We start from the raw sequence: 21,485 nt of genomic DNA on the forward strand, positions 1-21,485 counted from the left end.
TCCCATTACCAAGTTCAGGCCCTACTTAATTACCTCTTGTCTGGATTACAAAAGCCTCCTAACTGGTCTTCCTGCCCCCAGTCTACCTCTTCTTCAGTAAGTACACTCTCCCCATGCTGCCCGAGTAATCCTCCTAATTCACAGCTCTGATCATGTCACCACTCTACTCAAAAACCTTGAGTGGCTCTCATTGCCTACAGAGCAAAGCACACTCTTGAACTCTGCTTCTAGTTTAACTCCTGATCCTGGCAACCTTTCTGCCATTATCAAGCTCAGAAAGTTACCAAAGTCTGAGGAGATAAACTGAAGTTATTTCATATTAAAAAAAATTTTTTTAAAGGGCTGGCCCCAGAAATAGTTATATCTTACCATTCCCAGAACAGCAGCTGCTTTACAAGTGGCTGGCACTAAGTACTGAAGGAGAATTTCATCTTCAGAAGGATGCACCCTCCGTAGCTCCGTCAGGGTCAAGTACATCATCTCAAATTGATTCCTCTCTGTAAACAAGTCTGAGACTGCTAGGAGCTGGATGCAAACAGACACCGTGCCAACAGAGAGGGAGAAATAGGTTATCAGGGACATAAAACACTGCTGATGGGTAAGGATTTTCACCTCTAAGGGATAACAACACAGAGAGAACAACAGAGCCTGAGGGGGCTTTTAGGTTTCAAGACAAAACTACTGTGACTTTTTTTGGTGTTATAAGGATGAGTAGGAAATAGAAGAAAGCAAGCTGGATTTGGAGTCAGAGATCCAGGGTTTGAAACCTGCCTCTGGAATTCTGTGTGACTTTGGACATGTTACTTCCTCTCTGAGCCTCGGTTTCTCCTCTGTAAAATGAGGTGACTGGATTAAGTGATTTCTAAATTTCCTTTTAGCTCTAAATAGAATACTTGGGAAAATAAGAGGACTATTTCACAAGTGCCTTGTAACTGTAATGTGCTATGAAAATATGAACTATAATTACTACTGTCTCTCAAAGTATCTTTAAGTTTGTATTTCCTTGGCTGTTGATTGAAATGTCAAAAAAATTTGTATTTTAGCTGTGGAAATATCACAAGAAGAAAATTAGTTAGCTTCGTATTCATGAGGTACAGGAAATCTTCCCCATGTAGACAGAGGATCTATAGAAAGCTTCTAATAGATAACTGCCTGAAATCACTCCAAAGCTCTTTTCCAGTGATTTTTCAAAAAAATTCCTTATGACTACACCAAGGAAAAAGTCTCAAATGTACTGATATTTAATATACTAATTTAAAGCAATTGTACTGATAGTGCATAATATTCTAATTGTAGTAATGGTATTTAACTATTATAGCAGGTTATGCCTTTAAAAAGGAGAAGAGGGAAGCCAATTAGAATAGGGAACAGGAGGTAGCAAACATCTGAAAGTACAGATCAAGAATCCTAAAATGAAGGAGTTAACATTATTAATAGCAATAGCTACTGCAATACCTTTAACACTTTACAATTTAGAAAATGCTTTCACATGCTGGATTTCATTAGACACACTCGATGACCCTGGGGAGGGAGACCTGGCAGGCATACATCACTCTCCTCATTTTACCCATGAGAAAACGGAAGGTCGGCGAGGTGACATGGCTTGCCCAGAGTCACAAAATTAGGCTATCAAATGCAGAAATGGACATCTAACCCATCTTCTCATTCCTGATCCAGAACTTTTTCCACCAAACAAAAAGATTGGGTTGGCTGCTCTTTTTCGTTTGGTTTTGGCTGCTGTTGCTGGGCTGGCAGAAGAGGGTGTTGGAGAGAATGTTCAGGAAAAGGGAACTTACAGATCTCACTACTTCACTGATCAGAATGACTGGGGTTTTTTTGGCTGAACTTGATGGGAGTATCCACTGACTGTACAATTCAAGCAAAAACTGCGAACAAGAATGTATATCAACTCCAGCCCGGTGTTTCCTGCAAAGAGTAAGAATCAAAGTATTCTCAAATTCTAAAATATGTTTCCAACCCTTATTTTTTAATACCAACAACACATACATGGATATCCTGGTAGTTTAAGAAAACTGATTTAACAAAATAAAACTGTGTTGGAAACCTGGAGTTTATTGGAGATGTAGGGGGTGAAGAAGGGGCAGGAAGGTCACCCTCATCTTCTTCATCTTCATCCCATTCTTCTTCTCTCAGTGGGGTGATGTTATTTCCCAGCCACACAGAGTGTATAGAGACCTGAAAATACACAAAGCAACAACACTGAGAAATACTTTAGTTTTTCCTCTGTACAAAAAAATATGAAAAGCATTTAAGCAGAGCACTATTCCAGGCAGAGCACTATGCTCAGCTCTGCAGCAGACATGCAATTCAGAAAAGACATGGTCACTACACTGTAGGCCCTTCAAGGCCCTACAATCTAGTAAGGGGAGATGACAACTAAACAGGTAATCAAAATATTACAAAATAAAGTTTGGGGGGGGGGGAATAGGAACAAGAAAGGCTTCATGGAGGAGGTAACATTTGGGTTAGACTTTAAAAAATGTGGGATAGGGTCAGCTAGGTGGCGCAGTGGATAGAGCACCAGCCCTGGACTCAGGAGGACCTGAGTTCAAATCTGACCTCAGACACTTAACACTTACTAGCTGTGTGACCCTGGGCAAGTCACTTAAACCCCAATTGCCTCACACCCCCCCCCCCAAAATGTGGGATATCTGTGAGAAAAGAGGAAAAGAGAATATTTTAGGCACAGAAAACATAAGCAAAGGCTTAAAAATATCACTTTGGGGAATTAAAAAAAATTAAAATCAGAGTATATTTTAGAAGATAATGACCTCAAGAACCTGCTTTTTAACTGATTCACAAAGGCCAGATTATCTTACCCTCTGTTGCAGGTATCTTGTGCAGTCTAAGATGAAAAGACAGAGACTGCTATTTTGCTCAAAATGACACCACTTTCTGCGCAATTCTAGAACATAGTTTTCAGAAATGTTCCAGTGGAGACAAGGATGGAAAATATAGGGCAAGGTTACCATCTGTAGACCTCTGAATGGGCACTGTGTAAAATACTGCCTTTTTAAACTCCAGCCTCATTCCTATTTTCCCTCACCCATAAGAAGATAACAATAGGAGAGTAGGAGAAGAAACACCCCAAGCCCACCATTTGTAGTTATGGAAAAGATCCTTGTGAATTCTGCCCCAATGTCCATCGAAATAGTGATTTCCAGGAAGATGTCAGCTGACCAGAAGACAAACAAGAGGCTGAGGAATCTTGAAGATCCTAGTTCCAATTCCCAGACTTTTAGGCATATACAAGTGAAGAGGCACAAATACACTCTGTATCCTTCAAAGAGATGGACCTCCACTTCCAGAGCTATAGCACTGGTTCTTTTAGATTATCTGCACTCTAAGAAATGTGTGAATTTGAAGTATTGAAGAGATTAGAAAAAGCAACTGGGATCTGCTTTGAATGCAGAGGCCAAAGGAGAGAATAAATTACAAAACATGATTTCAAATTCTTAAATGGAAAGAAAAGTCAGGCCATCTAATCTAACCTCCTACCCCAATGTAAACAATGGTATAGTCATCCATCCTCTTGATGAATATTATCAGAGACAAAGGTCTCACTAATTAGATACAATGTAATAAAACATTAAGTGTTAGAAAATTAAACTTTATATTAAACTGAGATGTCTTTGTTCTGTCCTCTAGAGTTGAACAGAATTAATTCCTTTTCCCACATAGTACAAATAGCTGATTGTCAGGGAGTTTGATTAGCTACAAGGAGGAGGTGAAAGTGTCCAACCATCCCTGACAAGGTGGGGCAGTCTCTCCCTCAGAGGCCTCTCAATGGATAAAAGTGACTTATGCTATCCACCACACCTCTGCCCATAGGGCTCCCAGGGAGTGAGAGGTCCTTGTTGGTAGATCAGGGAATACTAAGAGTGGGGAGGTACAGGGTCATTTTCCCTCACTGCTGTATGGTCCTTGGTGTAGCCCTGGTGCTGCTCCTATTTATGGTCACTGTTTTTATGTTGATGTGGGCTCCCAGTGTTGACTGGGGAGCTAAACCAGCCAAACTGGGTTTTACCAGCTCACAATTGACCACTCAGCCCCAGCACCCATGAAGGAATCACTGAGCTGGTGATGTACTCCTTGTGTGTCCCACTGCATCACCTTTGCCCTCCTCCATCCCTCAATGCTCCTGGGCACACGTCTCTGATAGTGAGTTCAAATCCAGCCTCAGACACTAACTTTACAGTGTGACTCTGGCAAGTCACTTAACCTCTCTGTGCTTCAGTCCTCATCATAAAATGGGGACAACAGCTCTATGTCACAGTTGTGAGGCTCAGATGAATTAATATAACAAGCACTCTCCAAACCGTAAAACACTCTACACACCCTAGCTATTAGTGCTTTTATCATTATACTCTTCTAAGCTACAGTTGGGTGTAACTGGCATTAGCAGAGGGAATTTCTATGCCACCAAATCCTAAAAGCTCTATGTAAGGCAATCTTATCTTTGCTGGCTACTACATCAATCTGAGCTTTCAGCTCACTGAAACTGCCACATAGTTTTCATACGAACTCCTTTTAGACTATCACACACAGGTTTGTACACAGAAAAGTGAAATGTATACTTAAGAGCAAAGCTTTGCAGTTACCCCATAGAATCTCATCCTGCTTTTTTTAGCCCCCTACAGATTTTTTTTTTTAATTCTGATTCTTTTATTCAGTGTATTAAGCAGAATTAGGAGCAAGGGCTGGAAGCTACAAAGTCAAAGTTAGGCTGATCATATCCCAATAGACTGTATAGTTTAAAAAACTATTCATTTGAATCTTGAATTAATCTTGAATTTTATACCCCATATTTCTGAATTTTTTTCCCTCAAGCCACTCTTTGATGAATTCAAATTATCTAAGGTCTACAGGATTCAGTTTACTAATGTAGTAAATCTATCAGGAAAGGACATGAAGTTAGTTGAGCATGACTTGATATCTGTAAATCTAAGCTGCCTTCCCTGACTTCTTTGCCCAATTCTCATAAGACATTTATCTGCTGATCTGTCGGATAGTTTTGCCAGAGGACAATATTCAAGCTCACAAGTCTAGAGTTTCTAGAATTCTAGGGGGTGCATGCATGTGAGTGTGTGTGTGCGCGCACGTATTTGTTTTACAACTAAAGTATTTATTGATCTTCTGGCACACCTACTGTTCTCGTTATGATTCTCCAAAATTACCAATGGTATATTTGCAATCAAATCTTTATTTTAGTATACCCTGAGATGTAATTTGTTTGAGCTTCGAAACTTAAATTCATTCAGAACAGATAGCTGCTCGGCAATATGTCTCACATCAGTTCTTTCCTTTATCCCCAGTGCCACCTCACACACAGTAAAGGATCTCATTACCAACCACACTTGAGCAACTAAAATACTAAAATTAACTGTTCTCTTCAATAATAAAAGAGAGGCTACAAAGTTTTTTAATGTGCTGCAGAAAGAAATGGAAATGGCACAAAAGAAATCATAGACAGGAAGAACACCTGGGCTAGGATAGGCTATGAATATATAAAACAGGTTCATATCAGAGGTGAGACTTTTTTGTTTGTTTGTTTTTTGTTTTGTTTTGTTTTGGGTTTTTTTGTTTTTTTAATGAGGCAATTGGGGTTAAGTGACTTGCCCAGGGTCACACAGCTAGTACATATTAAGTGTCTGAGGCCGGATTTGAACTCAGGTACTCCTGATTCCAGGGCCGGTGGAGGTGAGACATTTCGATGGTGATGGATTGATTCTTAAGATATCAGAAAAAGAAGATACTAAGCATTCGGAGAAAAAAAAATTCATAGATATTACTGTTACCCAAACAGGACAACTTAGGAAATAAGCAGAGGTAAAGAAGAAACAGCATTATCACTTTTGACAGATGACATGCTAGTGTACTTACAGAATCCTAGGGAGTCAACTAAATCAACTGAAACAATAATTCTAGCAAAGTTGCAGAATATGAAATAAATCCACATAAATCATAAGCATTCCTGTATTTTACTAAAAGAACCCAGAAGGAAGAATAACTACAGAAGCAACAAAGTATTAGGGAGTGTATCTAGCAAGATTCAACAGGCATTCTATCATCTCAAAAGAGCAGTGAGCCTGGAGTAGGGCAGACTTTAGCCCAAGCCCTCATACACTTAGAACTGAGATGTGCTTTAAGGTTTGCAAAGCATTTTACATATCACTTCATTTAAGCCTTACAATAGGCCATTTAAATGTGTATGCCAGGGATTATTGTTTCCAGTTTACAGATGAGAAAATTTAGGGTTCGGGTAAGGGACCAGCCCATGGCTATACAACTACTAAGTTTCTGGAGCAGAGATTGAAACACAGTTTTCCTGACGCCAAGTCTACACTGACTCTGTTAGTAGAGAGATTAGGCTCTAGGAAGGTAGTCATTTGCCGAGTAACATAGATTTAAATGGCAAAGGAAGGACACAAACCCAGGCCAGAAGAGAGGCTTCATAGGGGGAAAGAGTTCCCTCCTGAAAAGTCTCCTATGAAGATTCAATGTGAGAAACAGGAACATGTTTTAAAAATAGTAAACTGCAATAAAAACCTGAGGTTTCATTATTCCTTGATATGTGATAGGCTTTAAACTGGATTGTACTATATGGACTTAAGTCTACATCATTAGAGGCAGTAGCCACCTCACTGAGATCCCAGATTAATGAAAGTACACCCTGAAAGTTACTTTTAAATAAGTACCTTCTTAACTAGACTATTCCTTCCCTGAAATGTGAGGTACAGACAATGAACTTTCATAAAGGTAGTGAGTTTTTAAAAAGAATAAATCCAATTTATTCTCACAAGGCAAAAATTTCAGGAATGTTAACTTTAAAGTTGGAGAAAGCTCTCTACAAAAATCATGATAAGTTATGTATAATGGTTATTGTAATTCTTGCAATCTCAACAAGTGGGGAAGAGGTGAAGAATATGAGGAGAGAATATGGAACCGAAAAACAAAAATAAACCTGAATTTTAAAAAACCATTCAAGTTAGTAGGAAAACTGGAAAGCAATCAGTTAAAAAAAAAAGGTTCTTAAAGGAGGCAATCAAGTAATTTCAAGAGAAGAATATTACTTTTGCACAAATAAAATCAGTGATGCTGGGATAAGAAACTGTTGTGGGGAGTGTGGGGAGGAACTTTGTATCAAATATCTGAGAAGAGTCTGACATCAAAGACACTGAGGGAATTAATACAGATCTACAAGACCAAAAGCCATTCCTCAAAGAATAAATGCTCAAAGGAAGTGTCATTCTCTTGTTTAAAATAATAAACATTATCATTTATGGTTTTGAGTTCCAAATTTATACTTCCTTCCCTCCCTTCTCTCCCCGCTCCCCAAGGCAGTAAGCAATCATATATATGTTATACATGTGCAATTACGTAAAACATTTTGTACAAGAAAACTTGAATAAAAGTAAAAAAATGAAAGTGAAAAGTAGCAAGCTTCAGTCTGTGTTCAATCAACATCAGTTCTTTTTTTGGAGATAGATAATGTTTTTCATCATTAGTTCTTTGGAACTGTCTTAGAATAGTTAAGTCATTCACAGTTCTTCATCAAACAATGTTGCTATCACTGCACAACATTCTCTTGGCTCACTTCACTATATATCAGTTCATACAAGTCTTTCCGGGCCCTTCTGAAATCCTCCTCCTTGTCATTTCTTATAGCACAATAATATTCCAACACCATCATGTTTAGCTATTCCTCAATTGATGGGCATTCCTTTGATTTCCAATTCTTAGCCACCACAAAAAGAGCTTTTTTGTACAAACAGGTCTTGAGTGAGTCATTCTTAGAAGAACTATCAGTTGCCTACAGAAATGTGAAAGATTGCTCCAAGTAACTAATAATAAAATGTAAATCAAAACAACTCTGAAGTTTCTCCACAGCTGGCAAATTGGGAGAGATGATAAAAGATGGAAATGGTTTTATATTAGAAGGGTTGTGGAAAGACTGGAATATTCATAGGTGTTTTTATTTTTTATTTTGAAACAATCTGTAAAGACTAGAATGTAATATAAATAGAAGACAACAATTCTGCTGGTTTTTTTTTAATAAACAGAAAATAAAACATAACATTCTACTTCAATAAAAATTTTCCTACAAATTCAGGGAAAGCATTTTCTTTCTTTTTTTTTTTTTAGTGAGGCAATTGGGGTTAAGTGACTTGCCCAGGGTCACACAGCTAGTAAGTGTTAAGTGTCTGAGGCCTGATTTGAACTCAGGTACTCCTGACTCCAGGGCCGGTGCTCTATCCACTGTGCCACCTAGCTGCCCAGGGAAAGCATTTTAAAGAATAGAATCCTACACATTTAAAACCTATCCCACAACTCAAAATTGTAACCACTCTGAAAAGTGATTTTGAATCATGCTGAAGAAATGAATAAAATATCTAAACACTCAGACCCAGAGTCACGACTGGTTCGGCATATACCGAGAAAGGTCAAAGACAGTATTCAATGTACCCCAAAATATTCACAGTGGTGCTTTTGGTAATAGCAAAGAACTAGAAACAAAGTAGATGTTTATGAACTGAAGAATGGTTAAACTCACTGCAGAATACAACCATCCTGGAATATTACTATAACCATAAAACAAGTAATTTGGTCTTGAAGAAGAGTTGAGAATATATATTTCTTTCCCTTCTCTGCAGAGGTGGGGGGACTATGGGTGTGGAATATTGCAATTCAGTCTAACTCAGCTGATATGTTGGGGTTTTTTTTCCTCTTACTTTTTAAAATTCTTTGTTACAAGGGATGCCTCCTTGGATGGGGAAGGAGGAGAGATATATAGACATAAAGGTGATATAAAAACAAAAGCTATCAATATGAACAACTTCTTTTAAAGCACCATGATTTTTTGAGTATAAACCTTTCCTTCAGGGAGACAGATGGCAACCATCTTTCCTACTGTAGTACACAACTCTTCTGAGCTTTTCACCAAAATGAACGTGTCATTTTTGGCTAACTGTTTAGAGATTAGCTTTTCTGGAATGCTAGCTGTACAACAGTGAAAGACCAGTACAATTTGGGCCTGTTCATATAAACAGCATATAAACATCAAGAACTCAGATTCACATCTGTGACACAAGAAACCCTTGGGAAAGCCTTTTCATTGGAAACTTTAATTCACCATAAACTAAGAAATCTCTCTCAGGGGCAGCTAGGTGGCACAGTGGATAGAGCACCGGTCCTGGAGTCAGGAGGACCTGAGTTCAAATCTGGCCTCAGACACTTAACATTTACTAGCTGTGTGACCCTGGGCAAGTCACTTAACCCCAACTGCCTCACTAAAAAAACAAAACAAAAACACTCTCTCTCTTTCTTTTCATTGTGAATCTTATGTGCTTAATTTGAGATCTATTTCAAGTCTGAACTACTCAGCATGTCTTTCTATGTTCTTTATTATACATTTCCAGCTCTACTTACTATACAGCCTCATTTCATGGCATTCCACAATAGAGAAGCTTTGTTCTATTCAGGTTGGTCTCAAGATTGTATATTCCCAGAGAGGATTCTGGAAACATGGCAGAATAGGACAGAAAATACCAGGCTCTCCAGATTTCTCCCACAAACAACACATCACCTGAAGGTAAACTTAGAGCAGCAGAAACAATAAAAAGTTGGGGTAAAGAAGTTGTTCTCCTAAATAAGACAACTTGGAAGGACCTCAGGAAAACCCAACCTCCAGGTTCTGCCCAAGTGAAGTAAAAAACCAGGCAGACTCCATCAATCAGCAAGCCTTGGGGGCAGCTGGGTCCCATCCCCTGCACCTTGGCACTAAAACCTGACTATGATAATAAGCCAGTTAAAAAAACAAAACAAAACAATAATAATGAGTAAGCAAAGGACAACCTGACCATAGATAGCTACTAGAAGATCTGGGTTTATACTCAAGATAGTGAAGTTAAAAGCCACATCTACTTTAAAGAAAAATGTCAAATGGTCAGGAATCCAAAGAGTTCTTCAAAGAGCTTAAAAATATTTTAAAAATCAAAGACAGGGGGCGGCTAGGTGGCACAGTGGATAAAGCACCGGCCCTGGATTCAGGAGTTCCCGAGTTCAAATCCGGCCTCAGACACTTGACACTTACTAGCTGTGTGACCTTGGGCAAGTCACTTAACCCCCACTGTCCCGCAAAAAAAAAAAAAAAAGATAACAAAAATCAAAGACAGTTTGAAGAAAAATTGGAAAAAAAATAAGAGCAATCCAAGAAAATTATGAAAAGAAAAGAAAACCAATTGGAAAAAGGAATCCAAAAACTTAAGGAAGGAAATAACTCCTTAAAAATTAGACATTATAAGTTATAAGACATCAAGAAATAATAAAACACAAGCAAAAGAATGAAAAAATAGAAGAGAATGTGAGCCATCTCATTAGAAGAACAAAAGATCTAGAACAGATCAAGGAGAGACAATATAAGAATTGTTGGACAAGGGGGCAGCTAGTTGGCGCAGTGGATAAAGCATGGGCCCTGGATTCAGGAGGATGTGAGTTCAAATCTGACCTCAGATACTTGACACTTACTAGCTGTATGACCCTGGGCAAGTCACTTAACCCTCACTGACCTGCAAAACAAAACAAAACAACAACAAAAAAAGAATTGTTGGACTACCTTGAAAATTATGATTTAAAAAATAATAGTCTAGATATGATATTACAAGAAATCATTAAGGAAAACTGCCCTGAAGTTCTAGAATATAGGGTAAAAGAGAAATAGGAAAAAAATCCATCGATTGCTACCTGAAAGATATCCCAAGATAAAAACTCATAGGAACATCATAGCCAAGTTTTGAAGCTCCCAGGTTAAAAAGAAAATACTACACACAAGGGGAAAAAAACCCAACCCAGTTTAAATACTGCAGAGCCACAATCAGAATAACACAAGATCTAGCAGCTTCTACCTTAAAAGACTGAAAGGCTTGGAACGTTATATTTCAAAGAGCAAAAGAGGTGGGTTACAACCAAAAATAACCCAGCAAAACTGAGTATAATCCTGAATGGAAAAAAAAAAAGGACATTTAATGAATTGAAAAGTATTTGTGACAAAAAGACCAGAACTCAGTGGAAAATCTGACACATAAAATCTAGGAGAAACATAAGGTAAACATTAGAGATTAAGGGACTCAATAAGTTCAGACTGTTTACTTCTTATATGGGAAAATGTCATCTGTATTCTTGGGAATATCATTACTCAGGTAGTTTGAAACAGCACACATACATAGAAGGTTTGGGGTTGAGTATGATGGGATGATTCCAAGAAATAAAATAAAATTGGGTAGGGAGAGGTAAAATGAAGCAATTATCTCATACAAAGGAGGCATGGAGGGAAGAACTGTTATAATGTGAGCAGGTAGGGGTCAAGGGCTAGTAGTGCTGGAACCTTATTCTCATCAGAACTAAGTTAAAGAGGAAATAAGACATATATCTATTAGGGTTTAAAAGTTTTCTAAATTACAAAGAAATAGAAAGGTAAAAGGACAGGATAGGGGAGATACTTTTAGAAGGAAGTATGGATCAAGAAGCAGAAGGATGGAGGGAGAGGATAAGGGAGAGACTCTTTAAAAGGTTTTGGATTAGGGAGGTAGCGACTAGAAGTAAATCTGATGTGTGAAGAGGAATAGTGTAAAAAGAGAGGGTGAGAAGAATAGGACAGAGGGATATACACAACTAGTAATTATAACTTTGAACATGAATGAGATGAACTCACCCATGAAACAGATATGAATAGCAGAATGGACTAAAAATAAGAATCCAACAATATGTCCTTTACAAGAAACACATTTAAAAATAAGAAATATACAGAATTAAAATAAAGGGCTGGGGGGCAGCTAGATGGTGCAGTGGATAAGCGCCGGCCCTGGATTCAGGAGTACCTGAGTTCAAATCCGGCCTCAGACACTTACTAGCTGTGTGACCCTGGGCAAGTCACTTAACCCCAATTGCCTCACCCCCCAAAAAAATAAATAAATAAAGGGCTGGAGTAAAGTTCATTATGTTTCAGCTCAGGTTAAAAAAAAAAAAGCAGAGGTAGCAATGATGATCTCAGACAAAGTAATAGCTAAGACAGATTTAATTAAAAGTGACAAACGGGGAAATTACACTGTGATAAAAGGTACCATAAAAAATGAAGTAATATTAATACTAAACCTATATGCAATATAGGCTATACCATCTAAATTTTAAAAGAAAAGTTAAATGAATTATAGGTAGAAATAGAAAGTAATACTACAACAGTGGGGGCCTTTAACCTTCCTCTCTCAGAACTTGATAAATCTGAAAGTAAGAAGTTAAGGAAGTGAATAGAATCCTAGGTAAGCTAGATATTATATATATATATCTGGAGAGAAATGAATAGGAGTAGAAATGAATACACTTTTTTCTCAGTGGTACCTTTACAAAAACTGACCATATATTAGGGCATAAAAACTTTAAAATTGGGAGAAAAATTTTGTAGACAGTTTCTCAGATAAAGGCCTCATATCTCAAATATATAAAGAACTTTGTCAAATTTATAAGAATCTGAGTCATTTTCCAATTGATAAATGGTCAAAGTGAACAGGAAGGTTTTGGTTTTTTTTTTAAAGTGAGGCAATTGGGGTTAAGTGACTTGCCCAGGGTCACACAGCTAGTAAGTGTTATGTGTCTGAGGCCAGATTTTAACTCAGGTACTCCTGACTCCAGGGCCGGTGCTCTATCCACTGCGCCACCTAGCCGCCCCATGAACAGGAAGTTTTAAAGAAAGAATCAAAACTATATTTAGTCATATAAAAATACTTTAAATCACCATTGATTAGAGAAATGCAAATTAAAACAATATTGAGATATCATCTTACGCTTGTCAAATCGGATAAAATGACAGAAAAGTGACAAATTTTGGATGGGGACGTGGAAAAACTGGGGCACTAATTCACTGTTGGTGGAACTGTGAACTGATCCAATCATCTTGGAGTACAATCTGGAATTATCCACAAAGGGTTATAAAATTGTATATACCCTCTGATCCAGCAATATCATTATTAGGTCTGTTTCCCAAGGTGATAAGGGGAAAGGGAAAAGAATTTATATGTTCTAAAATATTTATAGCAGCTCTCTTTGTGATGGCAAATAACTCGAAATTGAGGGGATACTATGCCATAAGAAATTATGAACTGGTTAATTTTAGAAAAACATGGAAAGATTTACATGAAATGATAAAGAGTGAAATGAGCAGAACCAAGAGAATGTTATACAAAATAGCAAAAGTGTTCTAAGAACAACTTTGAATCACTAAATTATTTTGGTTATTATAAATACTTAAATCAACTACAAAGGACCCACATAGGAAGATGTTATCCATATCCAGAGAAGGAACTGATAAAGAGAATTATTTATGGTATCTTGTGCCATGTACATGGAAATGTTCTTTTTTTTTGGTCCTTTTATATTTAAGTTCAAAATGAATAATTTTTTTAAAAAAAGAATGTATAGTCCCTTCTTTCTGGCCTCCACCTTTTCTAGCACATAATTACTGAGTACACATTTATACAGGACTTAGCAAGGATTCATGACTTTCTATAATAATGCTAGATAACAGGCTAGGGGGAAAAAGAGTTGGTGAAGGTTGATACTGGATTGTTGTTGTTGTTGAGTCATTTCAGTTGTAACTGACTCTTTGGGATTGCATTTGGGATTTTCTTGACAAAGATACTGGAGTGTTCTGCCATTTCCTTCTCTAGCTCATTTTACGGATGAGGAAACTGAGGCAAACAGGGTGAAATGACTTGCTTAAGGTCACACAGTTTGTAAGTGTCTGAGGTCAGCCTTGAACTCATGAAGATGAGTTTTTCTGATTCCAAGTCCAGTACTCTATTTTGTCACCTACCTGATCTTGGGTTAGCAATTGGCAACATAAATGGCAAATTAAGATGGAAAGGGATTCTAAGGAGAAGGCACGATTGAAATATAAGGCCCATGAATCCAAACCTAATGGAGAAATAAGGCCAAGTAAGAGTTAAAGAATTGGGAGAGGAGGAATAGGCAAAGTACTAAAAGTCTAAGTGAAAATTCAAAAGTTCAGAAGAAATAAGAGAGAATATGAGGAGAAAATGGTTAAAAGTGAATTTCAGATTTCATAATTCTAGGGGTAGAACATTTTTGATTGATGATGATGGATTTAAATTATGATTGTGCTGATGAGTGAATCACTCAGTCAATAAACATTTATCATGCATATACTATGTGTTGGGCACTGTGTTAAGCACTGAAGATACAAAGATACAAAGGCAAAAGACAGTCCTGCCCTGGAGGAGCTCACAATCTAATGGGGCAGACAATATGTAAACAACTATGTGCAAACAAGCTATATACAGGATAAATAGGAAATAACTGACAGAGGGGAGGCACTAGCATTAAGAGGGATCAGGAATGAGTGAGATGATCAGAACCAGAACATTGTACACAGTATCATCAACATTGTGTGTTGATGTACTGTGATGGACTAGATTTTTCTCACCAATGCAATGGTACAGAAGAGTTCCAGGGGACTCATGATGGAAGAGGATCTCCAAATCCAGGAAAAAAAAAAAGAACTGTGGAGTATAGATGGTGATTGAAACATACTATTTCTTTTGCTTTTGGTGCTGTTGTTTTTCTATTTTGAGGTTTTTCCTCATTGCTCTGATTTTTCTCTTATAACATGACTAATGCAGAAATATGTAGAAATATTGGATTACTTGCTGTCTAGGGGAGGGGGGGAGGGGAGGGAGGGAGAAAAATCTGAAATTGGAAAACTTGTATAAAGAAATGTTGAGAGCTATCTTTACATGTAACTAGAAAAAAAATACTTTTATTAGGAAAAAAAAAAGAGGGATCAGGAAGGGTTTCCTGTGAAAGTTGGGATTTTAGCTGTACTTGAAGGAAGGCAAGAGGCAGAGATGAAGAAGGAGAATTCCGGGCATGGAGAACCCTGTGACTTAGCCAGTGACTAAGTAGAAAATGTCTTCTTCAACTCCAGAGCTCTTTGTATTCTCCTAGTTTCAATACTATACTATATATACACTGCTTGTTTTTATGCTGAATATGCAGGCATAGTAGAGAGCTGACCTTGAAGACAAGAAGATGAGAATTTACACCTCCCCTCTGATACATAATAGCTACTAGTTGTTTGTCCTTTTTTTCTTTTTTTTTTTTGTGGGGCAATGAGGGTTAAGTGACTTGCTCAGGATCACACAGCTAGTAAGTGTCAAGTGTCTGAGGCAGAATTTGAACTCAGGTCCTCCTGAATCCAGGGCTGGTGCTTTATCTATTGCACCACCTAGCTGCCCCATGTCCTTTCTTGAAGAGGACCATGACATCAATATGATGTCATGATTTGCAGTGAATTGGCTTTAAGTGAAGGAGGGCTGACCTGAGTTCAAATCTCACCTCAGACACTAGCTGTGTGACCCTGGGCAAGTCAGTTAACCTCTCCAGTCACCCTGATGTATATCTTGCCACTGAACCCAGATGGTTCTTGAGGAGAGAGTGAGGTCAGTGACCTTGCACAGCCCTCCTGCACTTAAATCCAATTCAGTGCTATCACCCCAATGTCATGGTCCTCTTGGAGAATGAAGGACAAACAACAACAACAACAGCTGGATGACTCTGGGAAAGTTACTTTACTTAGGTGCCTTCAGCAGCCCTCTAATTCTGTGGGGTACAGAAAAGGTGTACATTTCCCTCTGGGAGCTCCACAAACTAATGAAATCAGAGGTCTAATTCCTATCCCTAGGCCTATTGAAAAAAAAGTCCTTTACTTAGGTCTTAGGGTCAGAAAGCGGGGTGGGGTGGGCCTGAGGAGCCAGGTCATGGTGATTTGACAATATGCCACAAAAGAAGGAACCAGAGTAAGCACTCCAAGGTAGAAAATCAAGGATGAGGATTTAGGAGGAAAGGGGGAAAGCAGAAATGGCATTAGGCAATCTGTACAGTCTACAGGGTATAATTTATAGGAAGGAACTGTTAGCACAATGTAAGGAAGAACCTTGTAAAAATCCAAGTTGTCTCAAAGTGCAATGGTCTGTGTCTATGTAGAGGCTAGTGCTCTTCAGGAGTACTATGGAGGGAATTCCTCCATTAGACTGAGGATCAGGCTAGATCCTGCTCCTTGCAATTCTGGGATGCTATGAAAAATACTTGAAAAAACAGAAAAAGCTTACTCAAAGACAAATTGATCCAGTCAAGAATTCAGTATTTTAAAAGGAAATAAATTGCTGTGATTAACCTAGTAAATCTGTCATAACTTTGAGGTGGTAAAGTAATATTATGTACCTTCCATTTAGTTAAAAGATAGGCTCATTTGGTTTATTTTTCAGCCAGGTCTAATAATATTTTAGCAATAATGATACTCCAATTTGGTTACAGACAGCACAGGTTATAGGCAGCTAGGTACAGAGTAAATAAGAGTGTGGGAGATGGAGTCTCAAAGACCTTGGGTTCAAATCCAGCCTCAAGCACTTACTAGCTGTGTGACCCTGGGCAAGTCATTTAACCTTTGCCTACTTTAGTTTCCTCAACTGTAACATGAGGATGAGGAAGAGGATGAGGATGATAATAATAATACCTCTCAGGGTTGTTGTGAGGATCAAATGAGATCACAAACACAGTGTATTTAAAGTGCTTTTAAAATGCTAGGTAGTAGTAGTAGTAGTAGTAGTAGTAGTAGTAGTAGTAGTAGTAGTAGTAGTAGTAGTAGTAGTAGTAGTAGTAGTAGTAGTAGTAGTAGTAGTAGTAGTAGTAGTAGTAGTAGTAGTAGTAGTAGTAGTAGTAGTAGTAGTAGTAGTAGTAGTAGTTGGAGGGAAAAGAAAAAGAAAAAACACTGAATTTGTAGAACAGATGTCAACCAACCTGTCCTAGATTATAACTCATGTTCCCCATTTCTCGTTCGGTGTTGATCTGCAGCAGAAGTTTTTCATGGCTGATAAGGGCACCTAAAAAAATAATTTCATTCTAACTTTTCTGCAGAACACATAAAAGATTCAATCTGAAATGACATTTCAATATAACAATCCATATGTGTCAACCCTAGATACTTAAAGCTCTGGTATATACATTTAATGGTTTTATGTAGTTCCTCTCTTTTCTGGGGAGAGTATTAAATAGTATATTTGATGAATCAGAGATCTTAGAGATCTTTGCTATCAATCAGGTTATGAGAGAAATGGGCCAGGACTTGAAGCCACAGCTTCCTTGTCCATAAAATGAGGGGACTGTATTAGATGACTCTAATGTCCCTTCTAGCTCTAAATCCTAAAACAATGAACCCCACAAAAACCAAGCAGGACTCTTAGAAGTACACAGGAAACAAAAACACCATTTCCTGGGGAGTCTCCTAAGGATCGTCACCAAACAGGACAATTCATCTCCAGAAAGCAATGTAAGTTATTACTGCATTATAGTTTCTGAGTTAATCCAAATTAACAAAGCTTTCTAAGACACCTTCTGTGTTCAAGGATGTGCATATGTCACAGCAACTAGTCAGGGAACTACTTTATCTTAGTCATGTGACAACCAAAGGGTACTTGTAGGGCGGAGACTGTTCAATAGTCAAGAAAATTGAGCCACGAAGTGCTGTGAATAAGGAAACCTCCCTGGTCAAGTATCTCTCCCATTAAAAACATAGATGTAGACATATGTGTGTATGTTATAAATACATGTGTATGTATGTGTGTGTGCATACACATACTAAGTATACATATTCTGTATATTTTATGTATGTATGTGTATAAATATGCACACACAGCATCCCATTAAGCACCACACTAAGGTTTCTGTTACACGATGGGATATGGAGGAAGTCTATGCATTCCCTATTTAAGCTAGAGCAATCTTTGCAGAGCCAGATTTAAAGGATAAACAAATCTTTGGTTTATGTGTGAGGGAGCAAAATCTCTGAAATAGTGATGGGGAAGGGTCATTTATTTTTTCTGATGGTTTTGTCTTAGAAGATAATTCCTAGATGGGTTCTTATAGCTGATGTTTTTCAGTCACAAAGGAAAATAAAATGTTTTAGATCTAAAACTTGCAAAAATTAAATTGTATAGCTAGTAAGTAATTACATAGAAACACAGATTTATTCCATGCATACCTGACATAGCTGGAGACAGAGATGGCACAGGATCCCAAGCCTGGTATAAGTGATGTGTAGGAATGTTGTCTCTCTTTGAAACCATTGCTTGAATTTCTTGCTCAACAATTCCCCTGATAACACTCAGTTTCCTCCCAAACCTAAAAGGTTTTTAGCACAAGAGTTAATCAATATTTTGTTTATCCCAAATACAACTCCTGAAAATACTAAATAAGCAAAGTTTCTTTGATCACCGTCTATTCCCTATCTGCCTTCTCCCCCCACATTCCAAGCCAAAAGTGATCTTTCTTTGAATTTCCACAGAGCACTTTACTAGGATATTCTCTTTATGTTCATCATGTTCTATTTTGTATTACTTCTTTGTGTACATATCTTATCTCCCTTATTAGAATGTAAGTTCACTTAGAAAAGGGACAATGTGTTATTTTTCATCTTTGTATTCTCAGCACCTAACATGGTGTCTTACGCGTCTTATCTATGTTAAATCTAAATGAAAAACATCAGAATTTTCTTGATTATTTGGTTATAAAAAATTTTAGCAACTTCTAGTACCAATTTAACTCATGCAAAAATGTTTATTCTTATTCAGATTTTATATTAATGTGCTGCTTCTTAAAACACCACATACTCTCCCCTATCCTGTGCTACCAAAGTCACTTTATAACATCCCATTATTAGCCTTTGTCATGTGATAGAAACACCAATTATTCAAACATTTTACTTACAATTATTATAGTATTTGATCTATAATATCCCTTTTGAGGAAGTCCAGAAAGTAAAGTCCCTATTTTAACATCATAAGAGTTTATGTAGCATTAATTGGCAGGCAAACAATAGAGATAAATGGTATTAAAAGGTTGGCCTTAAGTCACACCTATTAAAAATGGCACCAGTCAGAGAAAACATTTTGGAGAGCAATATGCAGTATGAACTGTAAAACTGGTCATACTTTTCAATTCAGATATTCCAACGCTAAGACTATTTCTCAAAAAAAAAAAATCATAGGCAAAAATAAGATGGTGGAGTAAAGGTGGTATCCAAGATGACTTCTCCCAACATTTCCCTTCAAACAACTTTAAAATTATACCTCAAATTGAATTTTGGAGGACAGAGCCAACAAGCGGTCAGAGTAAAACCTTTTTCCAGCTTAAGACAACTTAGGAAGTTGGTATGCAACACTGGGATGGGCGCTAGTCTAGAGCACACATGGTGACAGCACTACCAGCAGTGGGCCTTAGAGGTGGCTGCAATAGTGGTGGCAGCAGCAGCAGCTTTGGGTGTTTTCGGTCCAGAAATGGTAAGGCGGTTAGATAACTGGTCAGAAAGAGATTATAGGGGCTCCTTTATTGGTATAAGGTGCAGGTGATGCTGACTGGCAATTCTATTTACCATAAGCAATCCTGGGTTGCAGTTCCAGGACAGAAAGAGGTTCTGGTAGTAAGTTACAAGGGAGGAGGTGCCCCAGTTGCAGTTTCAAGACAGAGAGGAACACCAGCCCTTCCAGTTACAAGAGAGGAGGGGACCTAGTCACAGTTACAGGGCCAAGAGGACCATCAGCACTTGTGGTTGCAGGGCAATAGGAGCCCTGCCTAGGTAAATACCAGAGCACAGACCAGGAGAGTAGCAACCATCCTTTGCTCATATCACACCACCTTAGAAGCATCAAAAACTTGCAGAACACCAGAACAAACTATAAAAAAAAGGCGTATGAAACATTGTGAAGCTTAGGTCGCTGCTGCCCATCCCTCAGCTGGGTGGAACACAACTTTAACATAAAGTTCAAAGTCAAGAAATAGGCTGGAAAAAATGAGCAAACAACAAAGAAAAAACTTAACCATAAAAAGTTACTACAATGGCAGAAAAGACCAAGACATAAATTCAAAAGAAAAAAACAATGTGAAAATAGCTACAAACAAAATCTCAAAGAAAAATGCTAATTGAACCCAAGTCCAATGAGAATTAATAGAAGAATTAAAGAAAGAGCTAAGAGTGGTAGAGGAAAAATTGGCAGAAAAATAAAAGTAATGCAAGAAAATTATGACAAGAAATTCAACAGCTTGGTAAAAGCAGCACAAAAAACCTGAAGAAAATAACATTTTAAAAAACAGAATTCATCTAATAAAAGAGGCACAAAAATTCAGTGAAAAAAACAATTTATTAAAAATTAGAATTGGGAAAGTAGAAACTAAAGACTCCACGAGGCATTAAGAAACAATTAAAAAGTCAAAAGAATGAAAAAAATTGAAGAAAAAGTGAAATACTGCATTTTACAAACCAACTGATTTGGAAAATACAGAGATAAATTAAGAATTATTGGACTACCTGAAAGCCATGATCAAAAATAGAAAGAGAGAGAAAGAAAGAGAGAGAGAAAAAGAAAGGAAGGAAGGAAGGAAGGAAGGAAGGAAGGAAGGAAGGAAGGAAGGAAGGAAGGAAGGAAGGAAGGAAGGAAGGAAGGAAGGAAGGAAGGAAGGAAGGAAGAAAGGAAGAAAGGAAGAAAGGAAGAAAGGAAGAAAGGAAGAAAGGAAGAAAGGAAGAAAGGAAGAAAGGAAGAAAGGAAGAAAGGAAGAAAGGAAGAAAGGAAGAAAGGAAGAAAGGAAGAAAGGAAGAAAGGAAGAAAGGAAGAAAGGAAGAAAGGAAGAAAGGAAGAAAGGAAGAAAGGAAGAAAGGAAGAAAGAAAGAAAGAAAGAAAGAAAGAAAGAAAGAAAGAAAGAAAGAAAGAAAGAAAGAAAGGAGAGAAGAAAGAGCCTATACATATTTCAAGAAATTTCCAAGGAAAAATAATCCTGGGGTGGCTAGGTGGAGCAGTGGATAGAGCACTGGCCTTGGATTCAGGAGGACCCGAGTTCAAATCCGGCCTCAGACACTTGACACTTACTAGCTGTGTGACCCTGGGCAAGTCACTTAACCCCCATTGCCCCACAAAATAAATAAAAACAAAAAATAATCCTGCTATCTTATATCCAGAGAGTAAAACAGAAATCAAAAGAATCCACCAATCACATCCTGACAAAGTGAAACGAAAACTCTCAGGAATATTTCAGTCAAATTCCAGAACTCCCAAGGAGAAAATATTGCAAGCAGTCAAGAAGAAACAATTCAAATACCATGGAGCCACAGTCAGGCTCACACAAGATTTAGCAGCTTCCGTGCTAAGAGCAAAGGGCTTGGAATATGATATTCTGAGAGGCAAAGGAAGGAGGATTACAAATAAGAAAACCTACCCAGTAGACCTGAATACAATCCTTCAGGAAAAAAGATGGACATATAACTAAATAAAGGACTTTCAAGCATTTCTGATCAAAAAACCAGACATGAATAGAAAATTTGACTTGCAAATACAATACTCAAGACAAAC

General features: G+C 37.7%; 1 protein-coding gene across 1 annotated transcript in view; it reads right to left on the reverse strand.

The window, feature by feature from the left end:
• HTT (huntingtin) overlaps positions 1–21,485 on the reverse strand; it is a 227,109-nt gene that overhangs the window by 29,075 nt on the left and 176,549 nt on the right. Inside the window, 5 exon segments of the mRNA XM_043972228.1 lie at positions 370–525; positions 1,797–1,926; positions 2,066–2,196; positions 16,888–16,970; positions 18,128–18,267. Of these exon segments, the coding sequence (XP_043828163.1) occupies positions 370–525; positions 1,797–1,926; positions 2,066–2,196; positions 16,888–16,970; positions 18,128–18,267 (640 nt within the window).

This window comes from Dromiciops gliroides, chromosome 6, assembly GCF_019393635.1.
Source record: "Dromiciops gliroides isolate mDroGli1 chromosome 6, mDroGli1.pri, whole genome shotgun sequence".
Taxonomy (NCBI): Eukaryota; Metazoa; Chordata; class Mammalia; order Microbiotheria; family Microbiotheriidae; genus Dromiciops; species Dromiciops gliroides.